Source organism: Macaca mulatta, chromosome 16 (assembly GCF_049350105.2).
Source record: "Macaca mulatta isolate MMU2019108-1 chromosome 16, T2T-MMU8v2.0, whole genome shotgun sequence".
In the NCBI taxonomy this organism is placed as follows: domain Eukaryota; kingdom Metazoa; phylum Chordata; class Mammalia; order Primates; family Cercopithecidae; genus Macaca; species Macaca mulatta.
The window spans coordinates 45,282,172-45,296,157 of NC_133421.1; the positions used below are offsets into that span (position 1 = coordinate 45,282,172).

Below are 13,986 nucleotides of genomic sequence, written 5' to 3' on the forward strand. Positions count from 1 at the left end.
GGGAGGGTGTGTGTGAGTCGGGGGGCGGAGGTCGTCTACGCCATCGTAGGGGCGGGGGGAGCCGAGATTAGAGCATCAGCCTAAGAGAAGCGGTGCTTCTGGTTCTCCGCTCCGCCTCGGATCTTTCAGCGAGGCCTCGGGCCAGCCATCTCGCCGCCTCGTACCTCAGTTTTCCCATCCGTGAAGTGGAGCCGGGCCTGCCTGACTCACCCATTCATCAGGTGGGGGCCTTGAAGCTCTGGGAACCCTTTCAAAGGACGTTGCCTTACACCAAATCGTACTTATCGTTATTCACTCTGCAGTAACCACCCGGACTGGAGTTGGGGGTGTTTTCCTAGTAATTCAGCTTCCTCTTCACCTTCCTGCCATTCGTCTTCCCCTCCAGTTTATCTCCTGAAAGAGTTTGAAAGTGAGCCTTGTCTATTATTGAGAAGCTCCTGTAGGTGTATGTGGCATTTACCTTAAAACATGCAGATCGAAGGAAAGGCAATCTTTTTCCTCCCACGAAGCAGTTAACTTGGCAGAGGCCACCCATTGTGTGGAAGAGAAAGAGAGGCATTAGTCTCTTCAGGGCAGCCAGTTTGGATCCTGCTAAACCAGAATAAAAAGTCTAGAACATGGATGTCCTCCTGCTTTAGCAGACCTAGCTAATCACACAGGGTCCTCTACTGTTAGGCTGCATCACGGGCCGCAAAGACCCAGGTATCTATCCACTTGCTAGAAACCCTCATGAGAGTTAGATACCTCTTTTCTGCTGGAAATACAGAACATTTCCTGAAACCATATGGTTGAGGTGAAACAGGCCTTTTGCAGTCTTGTGTTTTGAGTAAGGCCAAACCTGCCTAGTGTTATAAAACCAGGCAAAAAACCCAGGTACCCAGTCTTGCAGGATAGAAATGTGTGATCAAAATGAAGCATCGATCTGAGAAGACTACAGCTTAGCGGGAACGTTTGGACAGGAGCATGCTGTACATTACTTAGATTAATGTTGATACTTAAGGAGCCAGGATATTGGTTTGTTTTTGAGGGGTGCCCATCTACTTTATGTAAGAGGCTATAAACTGCACTTCTTTCAGTTTCTGCTTAATCCTTGTTCAAATAAGTAATAATTTCTTATTCCAAAGTAGACATTGGTATATCTTTTACTAGGTACATAATTTGGGATGAATTCTGATAAAGCTGCTTAGAAGTACTTACAGTACACCCTCACAGAGTGTGTCGTAATCTACCCATGGTTTAACCAGAAATTAAAATTCTACCCTTGTGGAGAAATTTACCAAGTTTTAATGGTTTGTTTCACTGCTCATTAAAAACTTTTAGCTTGTATTGATCTTTAACATAATTATTGATATAAAACAATGGCTTCTGTGGAAAGTTAAAGTTTTAGTGGTTTGCTATTTGTAAAATACAGGCTTTTTCATGTATCATATTAGCATATAAGCTGGCTTAATCGTTAGTACTGATCTTGAAGCTACTAAGACACCAGATATTTGTTATTTTGTAATTTGAGTTTTTTTTTTTAATACGAAATTGGCTTTTCGATGTGTGAAAAGGACTACTTATTAGATGTGTGTTTTTAAATTAACATTCAGTTAATTAAAGCTAGACTTTATATTCTTAGGCTTGGTATACTATTTATATGTTTTGTAATAAGTGTATAAAAATAATACCTTTGACTTTGTATAAAAATAATGCTTTTGACTTGCTCTTTGATGCATGTTTATTAAAATCCCCCAAAACAACTAATGCCATTAATAATTTTAGTTAAGTCCTTTAAACATTCCAGACTACATATGTTTGATATATCCAGTTTAATATACCCAATTGACTCAGCCACTCCAAAAAACCTAATAAAATATAAGCACTTAAGTAATCAATAAATCAAAATTGTAGAAATTATAAGTCAGAGTCTTATATTCAGGTACTGTTTACAAATGTGAATTATCTAACACCTTACAAATTCAGATTAGTTACACACATAAAATTACAAAGTCAAGATACCTTCTCATTCTGGCAGTATGGCAGACCACGATTAACTTGAAAATCTATCTACAAAGATTTTTTAAAATGCGAAAACTAAGGACAAACCCCCAGTGCCAAAAATGAAGTAGAAGGCAGCATGGTAGGCAAAGAGCTAACTTGCCAGTTACACTGGAGAGGAAGGTGTACACCTCTTTTAGAGACCTGAGTTTTATTGCTCAAGTAACTGCATAAGGACCAGAGATAAAACGTATGGACCATTAATGACAGGTAATGGGAACTGAGACTCTTAACACAAATTGTAGACTTAATGTGTTATGGAGTCGAAGGACTGCACATTCTGTGAAGGAATGAACTGGAGAAAACCTTAGTACCAACATAAGAGATAACAGGGTAGCATGGACATTTAGGCTCCAGGAAACCTTAAGACAAATTAACGTAAAAATGGTTTCTGGGCTGGTAATACTCTTGGTGTTTCTGTTAAACACATGAAAAACGGCCCGACGTGATGGCTCACGCCAGTAATCCCAGCACTTTGGGAAGCTGAGCTGGGTGGATCACCTAAGGTCGGGAGTTCAAGACCAGCCTGACTAACCCTGAAGAAACCCCGTCTCTACTAAAAATACAAAATTAGCCAGACAGGGTGGCGCATGCCTGTAATCCCAGCTACTCAGAAGGCTGAGGCAGGAGAATCGCTTGAACCTGGGAGGTGGAGGTTGCGGTGAGCTGAGATTGTGTCATTGCACCCCAGCCTGGGCAACAAGAGAAACTCCATTTCAAAAAAAAAAAATCAAAAACATTTTCTGGAGGACATTTCACAGTTTAGATGACAAGGAATTTCAGATAAAGCACGCCTTGCAAAAGATGTGTTCATAGTAAATTGCAGAGCTTTAGGAAACATTTCACCGAAATGAGAGTCAATGACAGGATTAAAGCCTCTAACATTATCTGAGAGAATATTTTTATGTTTAAAATTGTTAAAAAAAAAAAAAAAAAAAAAAAACCTAAAGGAAGGAATCAACCCTAAGATCAAGGTGTTGGCCGGGCGCGGTGGCTCACGCCTGTAATCCCAGCCCTTTGGGAGGCCGAGGCAGGTAGATCACCTGAGGTCAGGAGTCAAGACCAGCCAGGCCAACATGGCAAAACCCCGTCTCTACTAAAAATATAAAAATTAGCCAGGCGAGGTGGCAGGCACCTGTAATCCCAGATCCTTGGGAGGCTGAGGCACCAGAATAGCTTGAAGCTGGGAGGCAGAGGTTGCAGTAAGCCGAGATCGAGCCACTGCACTCCAGCCTGGGTGACAGAGCAAGACTGTCTCAAAAAAAAAAAAAAAAAAAGATTAAGGTGTTAATAAAACAAGCCACATAGATTTGAAAAAGAATAAAATGTTTAGAATTAGAAAAAGTGAGTAAGTTGGATAGCAGACCTAGTAGAAGAAAGAATTACAGATATGATGGATGTGATTTATCTTTCAGATGTGGAAGGTAGATGTGATCTTCCAGCATTCAGTTCAGGGGGATAAGATATGAAAATGAAAGATTTCGGGCATGGTGGCTCACGCCGATAATCCCAGCATTTTCAGAGGCTGAGGTGGGTAGATCGCTTGAGTTCAGGAGTTTGAAAACAGCCTGGGCAACATGATGAAACTCCCATCTCTACAAAAAGTACAAAACAGATCAGCTGAATGTGGCAGTATGCGTGTGTAATCCCAGCTACTCGGGAGGTTGAAGTGGGAGGATTACTTGAGCCCAGGAGTTCGAGGCTGCAGTGAGCTGTGATTGTGCTAAGCACTCCAGCCTTGGCAACAGAGCAAGACTCTGTCCTGGGGAAAAAAAAAAAAAAATTAACAACTATGGGAGATAGATTAAGAACTCCTGTCATACGTCTAATAAGAGGTTGAGAAGGAGAAAATGGAGGAAGAATCAATAATTTCCAAAGTAAATGAACATTTTGAAGTGAACACTAGTTTAAAACATGAAACAAATTCATACCTAGATACATTGATATGAAAATGCAGGTTATGAAATACCAATAATCTACTAGAGAAAAGAGGAAGCAGTGGTATGATTGATAACAGACTAATTAAATATTTTAAGAAGCTGGAAAATAATGAAATGATCCTTAGAGTTTAGAGAGAAAGTACTTTGAATTTTCTTTTTTTCTGGGTTTTTTTTTTTTTAATGGAATAGCTGGGACTGACAACAACAGGTGCACACAGCCTTACCTGGCTAATTTTTAAAATTTTTTGGATAGGGTCTTTCTGTGTTGCCCAGGCTGGTCTTGAACTCCTCAGCTCAAGCAATTTGCAAACACCAACTAAAAGGTGAATTTTTTTTTTTTTTTTGAGACAGAGTCTTGCTCTGTTGCCCAGGCTGGAGTGCAGTGGTGTGATCCCTGCTCACTGCAAGCTCCGCCTTCCAGGTTCACGGCATTCTCCTGCCTCAGCCTCCTGAGTAGCTGGGACTACAGGTGCCCACCACCACACCCGGCTAATTTTTTTGCATTTTTAGTAGAGACGGGATTTCACCATGTTAGCCAGGATGGTCTCATCTCCTGACCTCGTGATCCGCCCGCCTCGGCCTCCCAAAGTGCTGGGATTACAGGTGTGGGCTACCGCACCCAGCTGATTTTCTTTTTTTTTTTTTTTTAAGTTATGTTACTAGCCAAAATAAAGTTCAGATGTAATGTTAAAAGGAAATTCACCAGGAACATAGGCCTATACTTTTATGTGCCTAATAACATAGAAAACAGGCCAGGCTTGGTGGCTTAGCACCTGTAATCCCAGCACTTTGGGAGGCTGAGGCAGGTGGTTCACCTGAGGTCAGGAGTTTGAGACCAGCCTGGTCAACATGGTGAAACTCCATCTCTATTAAAAATACAAAAACTAGCCGGGTGAGGTGGTGGGCACCTGTAATCCCAGCCATTCAGGCGGCTGAGGCAAGAGAGTTGTTTGAACCTGGGAAGCAGATGTTGCAGTGAGTCAAAATCCTGTCACTGCACTCCATCCTGGGCGATAGAGCGAGACTCTGTCTCATAAAAAAAGTGTGTGTGTGTGTGTGTGTGTGTGTGTGTGTGTATATATATAAATACACTATATGACAATTAATAGATCAGGTAAACAGTAAGAATATGACCAAACATCATTAAGACTAGACCAAACACTAGTAAAATATGAGTGATACAGCTAATGAGCATAATGTTATAGTCTGATATAATTCACTTGAAATTTAGAAAGTACATAATTCTTTTCAGGCACACGGGACGTGCCAAGGGGGAAAAGCAAAACCAGAAATCCGAACAAATACCAAGAATAATAAAATAACTTTTCTGGCTGCAGTGGAGTATTAGGAAAAAACACAAAGAGAATCAAAACTATACACTTTTGGAAATTTGAAAGCACTTTAAATAATTCATAGGTCTAGACAAAAAGCACAAGTGTCAAATAATCACAACGGTTGTTTGGAATGCCTTAATTTATAAACTGATTTTCTCTGGTGAATATAAAACGTCTACACTTTATCACTCAAGAATTTATACCAAGGGTCAGATTTACTAGTCAGTATGCTTATTTCTAGATCATCTTGGAGTTTTTAAGCTAGCCAGCTAAAGAAGTTAGATTTATAATTTCAGAGGGCTGAAATGACTAGGTTAAGATTAAGGACCTTACTGTTAGATTTGAGATAGGGTTACAGGACCTATGAGCTGTACCCTACTAAAACTTTGCCTGAACCTAAAGAAAATATGCTGCGATTATATACTTTGTCACTGGGGGAACCTACATCCATGCTTCAGGATATAGTTTAAAGCTTCATGCATCCGCAAATACCTTGTTTTACTCATTGTTTTCCCCCCATAGCCCTTTTCATCCTTTGATTTAGGAGAATCTGATTTCCTGTCATTTCATAGAGGCATCTAATCTCTTAATGTCCTAATTAGATTGTGTATTCTTCTCTGATTTTTCTTATTTGGTTGTTAGCTACAACTCTAGTTATCTTTTCACGGGCCTGGCAATGATGTGTAATTTTTTCTTTTTCATTTCAGCTAGTTTTATGCCCTCCATATTCCTAGTAGTAGTTGTGTCAAGATTTCATTTAATATTCTTTTTTTTTTTTCTTCTTTTGAGACAGGGTCTCGTTCTGTCGCTAAAGCTGGAGTGCAGTGTTGCAATCATGACTCAATGCAGCCTCGACCTCTTGGGCTCAAGCAGTACTCCTGTCTTGGCCACCCAAAATGCTGGGCTTACAGGGATGAGCCACCAAATCTGGCCTTCATTTACTATTCTTAAAATTAAGCATTAAAATCTTATTTGGTCTAATTGGAGAGCTTTACTGCAGAAAAGTGGCAAATTTGGTGTCACCCACTTATATTCGGTGGCAATATTTTCATATTGTAGCTTTTTATAAATTGGATGAAAAAGTTTGTTACAGGGACATATTGTATAATTAAATTTTAAAAAGAGGAAGTTACTGAGACCCTGTCTCTAAAAATTAAAAATAGCTTGGCGTGGTACTGCACACTTGTAGTCCCAGCTATGCAGGAGGCTGAGGCAGGAGAATGGCTCAAGCCCAGGAGTGAGCTGTGATGGCGCCACTGCACTCCAGCATAGGTGACAGGAAGACTTCATGTCTTAAAAAGAAGAAAGAAAAAGTTACCAATTTCATTAGGTTTTGGTGAGTTTTAGAACAATTTGACAGCAGTGATTTTTTCAAATTGAGTGAGGTTGGGCCTGATGGTCAACAGTTTGCAACTTAGAGCCATTTTCTGTGGTTGCAAAAGTGTTTCATATAAAATTGCTTTTATGCATCACATACTTAGGTCATTCATTTGAATCTGAGTAAAGCCTAAAGGATAGATAAATAGAACCTCTTCAGTAATTTTTGATATGATTGACACTTTGAAGTATTGAGAACAGCTCAGAGTTCAAATTCTGTATTTATTTTTTATATGTTACCATCCCCACCCCACCCCACCTTTTTAAAATTTTTTTTGAGAGTCTCTTTCAGTCATCCAGGCTGGAGTGCAGTGGCACAATCACAGCTCACTGCAGCCTTGACCGCCCCTGGATCAGGTGATCCACCTCAGCCTCTCGAGTAGCTGGAACTACAGGCACATGCCACCATGCTCAGATAATTTTTGTATTTTTTGTAGAGATGGGGTTTCGCCATGTTGGCCAGGCTGGTCTGAAGCCATCCGCCTGCCTCAGCCTCCCATGGTGCTGGGGTTGTATGAGCCACCATGACCGGTCCCTTGGTAGTTTTTTTAATTGCTCAATTGAAGCTACAAGCAGATATTGCTGACTTGCTATGCCAATTGGCTGAATCCCTGAAAGCTTGGTAAAATCAGAATAGAGCAACTAACTTAGCTGCTTTTTTTTTTTTTAGCAAGTCTTTGGAAATATTTTTGTTGGTGCTGACAGCCAAAGCAGTCCAGTACAGAGGAATGGTGTATATCTTGGGGTGGTAAGGATATACAAGTAGATGTAATCCTGAGGATGTCATAGTGCATGTCTTTCCCTTTTTTGGACCTGATTAGTTTTAACAGATGTCTTTTTATATATAATAATATTGCTTAAGCTCTTGAGTCTGTTTAAAGAATGGATTTTCACTGATTTACATTTGTTCACTGGCTTCTTGTGACCCTCAGCACACATGTAGAATAGTAGTTTGCAAATATGTCGTTATTGTAAAAAGTAAATACTATTTGTACAAATTTCTCGTTTCATAGTATTTAACTTGGGTTAGTTTTTCTTTCTGCAATTCTTCACGTTTTCTTACCATATTTCTTCTGTATGAGCTAAAGTCAGCCTTTGAAGGAAGCATAATTTTAAATAAGATTTAAAATTCTTTTTATGTGTTCTAGATTCTGGAAGTTACAGTCAGTCTGGGGGTGAGCAGCAAAGGTAAAGTATACATACATTTTAATAATATGGAAGGGTATAACTGAGGTGAATTTTGTCAAGCTTCTCTTGAGACTTGATGTCTGGATGTCATAAGTTAATTAAATATTAACTTGTCACAGAGTGAAGAGGGTCAGTGTAAATAGGTGCTGTAAAACATTTATTCCTTTTCTGTTTTTCTTTATGTTTTGAGACAGTCTTGCTGTGTTGCTCAGGCTGGAGTGCAGTGGCTATTCATAGGCAAATCATAGTGTACTACAGCCTTAAATTCCTGGGCTTAAGCGATCCTCCTGCCTCAGTCTCCCAAGTAACTAATCTCCACTACAGACGTGTGCCACTGCGGTAGGCTTCTTCGTTTTCTTAAATCTGTCTGCATCAATGAATATACCTCCTAGAGATTAAAACAAATTTCCTTGGTATTGTAAAGTTTATGTTTTATTTAGGAAATCTCTTAGAAGAAACAATTATTAAAGAAATTTAATGCCAGACACTATGGCTCATGCCTCTAGTCCCAGCACTTTGGGAGGCCAACGTGGGAGGATTGCTTGAGGCCAGGAGTTAGAAACCAGCTTTGGTAATATAGCAAGACCTTGTCTCTAAAAAAAATTTTTTAAATTATCCAGACATGGTGGTGTGTACCTGTAGTCCTAGCTACTTGGGAGTCTGAGGTGGGAGGATCACTTGAGCCCAGGAGTTCAAGGTTGTTACAGTGAGTTATGATCATGCCACTGCACTCCAGCCTGGGTGACAGAGCGAGACCCTGTCTCAAAAAAATAAATAAATAAAATTTAAGCAATTGAACTCAACAGTTTTTTAGAGAAAGCGTTTTAGGATGGTGTGTAATATGTTAATGTGTTTATTCAGAGCACATGTTTTTTAAATACCATAAAATAAATATTTAGCGTTTTTTTTTTAGTGTGCTTGCCATGCTCACAATAAAAATGAAGTTCTATTTTTATGTGAATGTATATATGCAGTGGGCTTCTCTTACGAGAAATACAGACTTCAACTTATAGGATAAATGTTTTACAGCTCAGTGTGAGGTATTCAGAATAGCACCTCAGATATCAAATTTTAAGCTTCTTGAAAAACAAAACTGATTTGACTTTTTTGATCTCATGAGATAGTGCTAACTTCCTAGTAGGTATCTAGCAGAATGTTTATTTGATGAAATATATTTTCAGAAGTTAAGGAATCTTGTTAGCACTTGATACCTTTAAAATGATAAAAAAAAAAAGTTTTGCAAATGTTTTAGTTTTCTTTGGATATTAGGAAGTCATAGTATAGATTCAGAAAGTTTTTCTGACTTGTTAGAGCTTATATACTATAAAATTAAAATTCAAATCCCAGGAGGGTACATTTATTTAGTCAGTCAACAAATATTTATTGAGCTATGTGCCAGGCCCTGCTACAACACTGAGGATACGGCATAATTTCATTCTATAACTGTACTCTAGAGATAAACATGCCTCTAATTATTGAGGCTTTTAAACTGGACTTCTAGTGCCTCCCTGTGCATCTTTTAGGAAGTTAAAGACATTTAACTAAGGCAAATGGTAGGAAAAAGTTAATCTGTCAAGATGTAATTAAATTGAGTAAGGTATTCATTTTTTGTGTAGTCATCATTTTTGTGCTTCAGATATTTATTATAGGTCTTGCTATGTAGTTGTTATTACCCCACACCGAAGCATAATTCTCTTGGAATTTTCTAGCTCTGATCAAGTTTTGTTTCTGCGAGACTGTCAAAACAAAACTTTGGGGTATTTGACATTCAGGAGATCTGGGAGTGACTTCATGTATTTCTTTAACAATCTTTGGTCATCACCTTTCAATTTAGACTCTAGAGACAGGCAGATTGATGATTTCTCAATAAAGCTTGTATTTGAGTTGAAAATTGAAAATGCAGGCAAGGTCTTCATTTAAACTTTTAAATTTTAACACATTTCTTTCAAGTATTACATTTTTCTTTTGCAGTTATTCTTCCTATGGAAATCAAGGCAACCAAGGCTATGGACAAGCACCACAAGTAGGTTGAAATATAAATTGTATTCTTCATAAGTAGTTATTTTTATCTTAAGTAGGTGATGAAACTTGAGTATTTACCTAAATTTCAGAGCTATTCTGGCTATGGGCAAACGACTGATTCCTCTTATGGACAGAACTACAGCGGTTACTCCAGTTATGGACAAAGTCAGTCAGGTTGGACTAGTTTGTTAAATTTGTTGTTTCAGAAATTGAAAAAGCAGAGCCTTCACTAAATGATATACTCATCTAATCTTTAGGTTATTCACAGTCCTATGGTGGTTATGAGAATCAAAAGCAGAGCTCATATGGCCAGCAACCATATAATAACCAGGGACAGCAGCAAAACATGGAATCATCAGGAAGGTAAGGAAATAGTAAAGTACTGAGATTGTTTTGGGCAGTGGGAATAACACTGATATTAAACAGATTTAACCAACAAAACCCTAGCTTTAGACTTTTTTTTTTTTTAAGGAAAGTTTTAATGAAGTGTGGATTTCAAAACTGTATATTATGGAGAATGTGGAAATAGCATTGTCATTTGATTCTTATTATGTATTTGTGAAATCATTGTTTAGCTATAAATTGATGTCCTTAAAAATGTTAGAAAATTTTGGACCTCTGCTTTATACCTGAGATTAAATAAAAACCTGCCTTTAGAATGAGACTTCTCAATATCTGTTTTTAAATTTCCATTTTATTTTTGAACCATTTGAATATATTACCTTTTCTGGGACAAAAATATTTTTTAAAAGGGTCAAAACTTACACATATATCAGATATCCTAAAATGTGTTTATTTGTTGATATATGTAGATGAATATTTACTGATAAATTTCAGGTTTTATAAAGTTGTTACCTTTCAGATTTGAAGAGTTGGTACTTAATTTTATGCTATTTACTTAATAGCAAGTTACTTTTTAAAAATTGTGCTTTACATTCTGTGAAATGCTTTTGCACTATCTAATGTAATTGATCTTCAGATACCACTATGAAATAGTGTCAGTAATTATTCCTACTTTACAGAGGTAAAGAAATTATTTGGCCTATCAAGTGATGTGGCTAAAAACTGAGGTCTCTAGTGTTTTCTCTCTACAATGAAGACATTTATTCTAAGTGAAAATTAAATAATAATCCCAGCACTTTGGGAGGCCGAGATGGGTGGATCATGAGGTCAGGAGATCGAGACCATCCTGGCTAACACGGTGAAACCCCATCTCTACTAAAAATACAAAAAACTAGCTGGGCGAGGTGGCGGGCGCCTGTAGTCCCAGCTACTCGGGAGGCTGAGGCAGGAGAATGGCGTGAAGCCGGGAGGCGGAGCTTGCAGTGAGCTGAGATCCGGCCACTGCACTCCAGCCTGGGTGACAGAGCGAGACTCCATCTCAAAAAAAAAAAAAAAAAAAAGAAAAAGAAAATTAAATAAAAGCATTGAGGAAAGATTTGTGAGGTCAAATTACCACCCTTACAGATGTGAGAGTGTTTTGAAAAGCAGAAAGTAGAGTACAAATGTGGGGAATAATACTCAGAAGACGTACTACATTAAGAGAATTAACTCCTCAAGCCTTGTTGGTTAGTCTTAAATTTAAGGAGAATCCTTTTATAAATGATGTATTTTTGGAAGCATGACCTATAAATGTAGTCTGAAAAGAAATGTTAAGTTTGACAGCCATTTTAAAATGCTAGGGTTTGGACTGTAGTTGTGTTGTGCTTTCAATAGGGAGTTAGGGAACATACTGATCTTTTAATAGATTGTTCTGATCCTCTGGTGAAGAATAAAATGTAACTATTAGGAGATCTTTTTTGTCCTCCGTCCAGCCCATTTTTTAAATAAGTAAACCTATTGGAACTCAAATCCAATTAAATGTTGCCTTTTAATATTCACACCCTGAGAGCATGTAATTAATACAGTAATATTGTTCTGAAGATACTTAGGATTTTCCTTTTGAATTGATGGAATAAGCAGTCTCATTACCTGATAGACTTCTTTTCAGATAAAAAAATTGCATTACAAAGCAAGTTCCTTTACTGTTTTCTAAAATGTACTATCACTGAAGATGTTTAGAAGACTATACTGTAGGTTCTAAAGATAATTCTAAGAGAAAAGATCTAAAAATATTTTAAGAGATGATGCTTGTTAAAATTAAGTGATATAGAGTATTTTATTGTAACTATTAAAAGGACTCAACTCTTGTGGCATGTTTATTAAAGAGTCAGACATATTCCCGTACTTTGTAGCATCTTTTACTTTTTTTTTTTAAATTCTAGGAGACAGGCTGGGCGCGGTGGCTCACGCCTGTAATCCTAGCACTTTGGGAGGCCAAGACGGGTAGATCACCTGAGGTCAGGAGTTCGAGACCAGCCTGACCAACATGGAGAAACCCTGTCTCTACTAAAAATACAAAATTAGCCAGGCGTGGTGGCGCATGCCTTGTAATCCCAGCAACTTGGGAGGCTGAGGCAGGAGAATTGCTTGAACCTGGAAGGCGGAAGTTGCAGTGAGCCGAGATCACGCCATTGCACTCCAGCAGCCTGGGCAACAAGAGTGAAACTCTGTGTCCAAAAAAAAAAAGTTCAGGGAGATAGTAAAAACTATAGTAATTTTTTGCTTTACTACAGTTTTCAAAGATACATTTTTTTTTTCATAATATAGCACCTCTTTAATGTTAGCAGAATTGTCTTTTGAAGGGAGTTCCAGGAGACTGCAGATAACTAATTACCACGAGAAGGTAGTCATAAATATGGTTAATGTCTAACTAGTCAGGACCCTTAACATCAGTTTCAGTCAACTTGCTTCAGCAAATGTAATCTTCCTATGAAGTCTCTTAAGTTCTCCATTTCTATTTAGCCAAGGTGGAAGAGCACCTTCCTATGACCAGCCAGACTATGGTCAACAAGATTCCTATGACCAGCAGTCAGGCTATGATCAACATCAAGGCTCATATGATGAGCAGTCAAATTATGATCAGCAGCATGATTCCTATAATCAAAACCAGCAGTCCTATCATTCACAAAGGGAAAATTACAGCCACCACACACAAGGTAAGATTTACTGACCTCTATTATTATTTTTCCCCCTCGCAAAATTATTTGTATGAATTTCTGATTAAAAGAACCACGGAGGATTTCACCTGTTTGTCAAAATTTAGGGTAACTTTGAAGATATGTTCCCTCTCATGGTAATCAAAATTAGTTTATCAGATTTCTACTTCTGAACTTGGAGACCTCCAAATGGTCATGACTTTTGATGACTGATTACATGAATTTCCTTTTTGTCTCAGTGAACTCTGATCCTTTGACAATACTGCTGGTACCAGTTCTTTTGGTGTTGGTGGTGTACTTGATTTGGGGCACTTATTTTTGTACCTTTAAGGCCTAGTACATGGTTTGGTTCATAACAAGTGCTCAGTAAACATTTGTTGAATAATTGAATGAATAAGTGAATGAATAAAAGTGGAAGCACATTCACTAATAATCTTCTCTCAGTTTGAAGATTCAGTTATTCCTTGTCCATGCTCAATTTACATTTAAACGTTTCCGAAGTGAAGAAAGAAGTAACTTTTAAGATTGGGGGGCCGGGTGCGGTGGCTCACACCTGTCATCCCAGCACTTTGGGAGGCCAAGGGGGGTGGATCACAAAGTCAGGAGATCGAGACCATCCTGGCTAACATGGTGAAACCCCGTCTCTGCTGAAAATACAAAACACAATTAGCCGGGCGTGGTGGCGGACGCCTGTAGTCCCAGCTACTTGGGAGACTGAGGCAGGAGGATGGTGTAAACCCAGTAGGCGGAACTTGCAGTGAGCCGAGATCGCACCACTGCACTCCCGCCTGGGCTACAGAGCGAGACTGCATCTCAGAAAAAAAAAAAAAAGATTAGTGCTTTTCATCTAAGTTACTAAGGTTCTTGTAGCTAAGATTGTATTTTAACTCATACTGTTCCACATTGCTGTTTTGCCATATCACTTTAGCAGAATGGAATTTGACACAGATATAATTCTGAAAAACGTAATTCCAGATGATTTTATGATGACTTGCATTTGAGTTGTGTGCGCATGTGCCATTTTCTATAAGGATATGTGTGGCCTAA

The 13,986-nt window shown here is 38.4% G+C and overlaps 1 protein-coding gene across 2 annotated transcripts in view; it reads left to right on the forward strand.

Moving 5' to 3' along the window:
- TAF15 (TATA-box binding protein associated factor 15) overlaps positions 1-13,986 on the forward strand; it is a 38,143-nt gene that overhangs the window by 358 nt on the left and 23,799 nt on the right. Inside the window, exons 2-6 of one of the 2 annotated variants that reach the window (XM_001114501.5) lie at positions 7,840-7,879; positions 9,851-9,902; positions 9,991-10,075; positions 10,159-10,264; positions 12,746-12,939. In XM_001114501.5, the coding sequence (XP_001114501.2) occupies positions 7,840-7,879; positions 9,851-9,902; positions 9,991-10,075; positions 10,159-10,264; positions 12,746-12,939 (477 nt within the window). The remainder of the gene's footprint in view (positions 1-7,839; positions 7,880-9,850; positions 9,903-9,990; positions 10,076-10,158; positions 10,265-12,745; positions 12,940-13,986) is intronic. The other variant, XM_015119090.3, reaches the window with a different exon arrangement.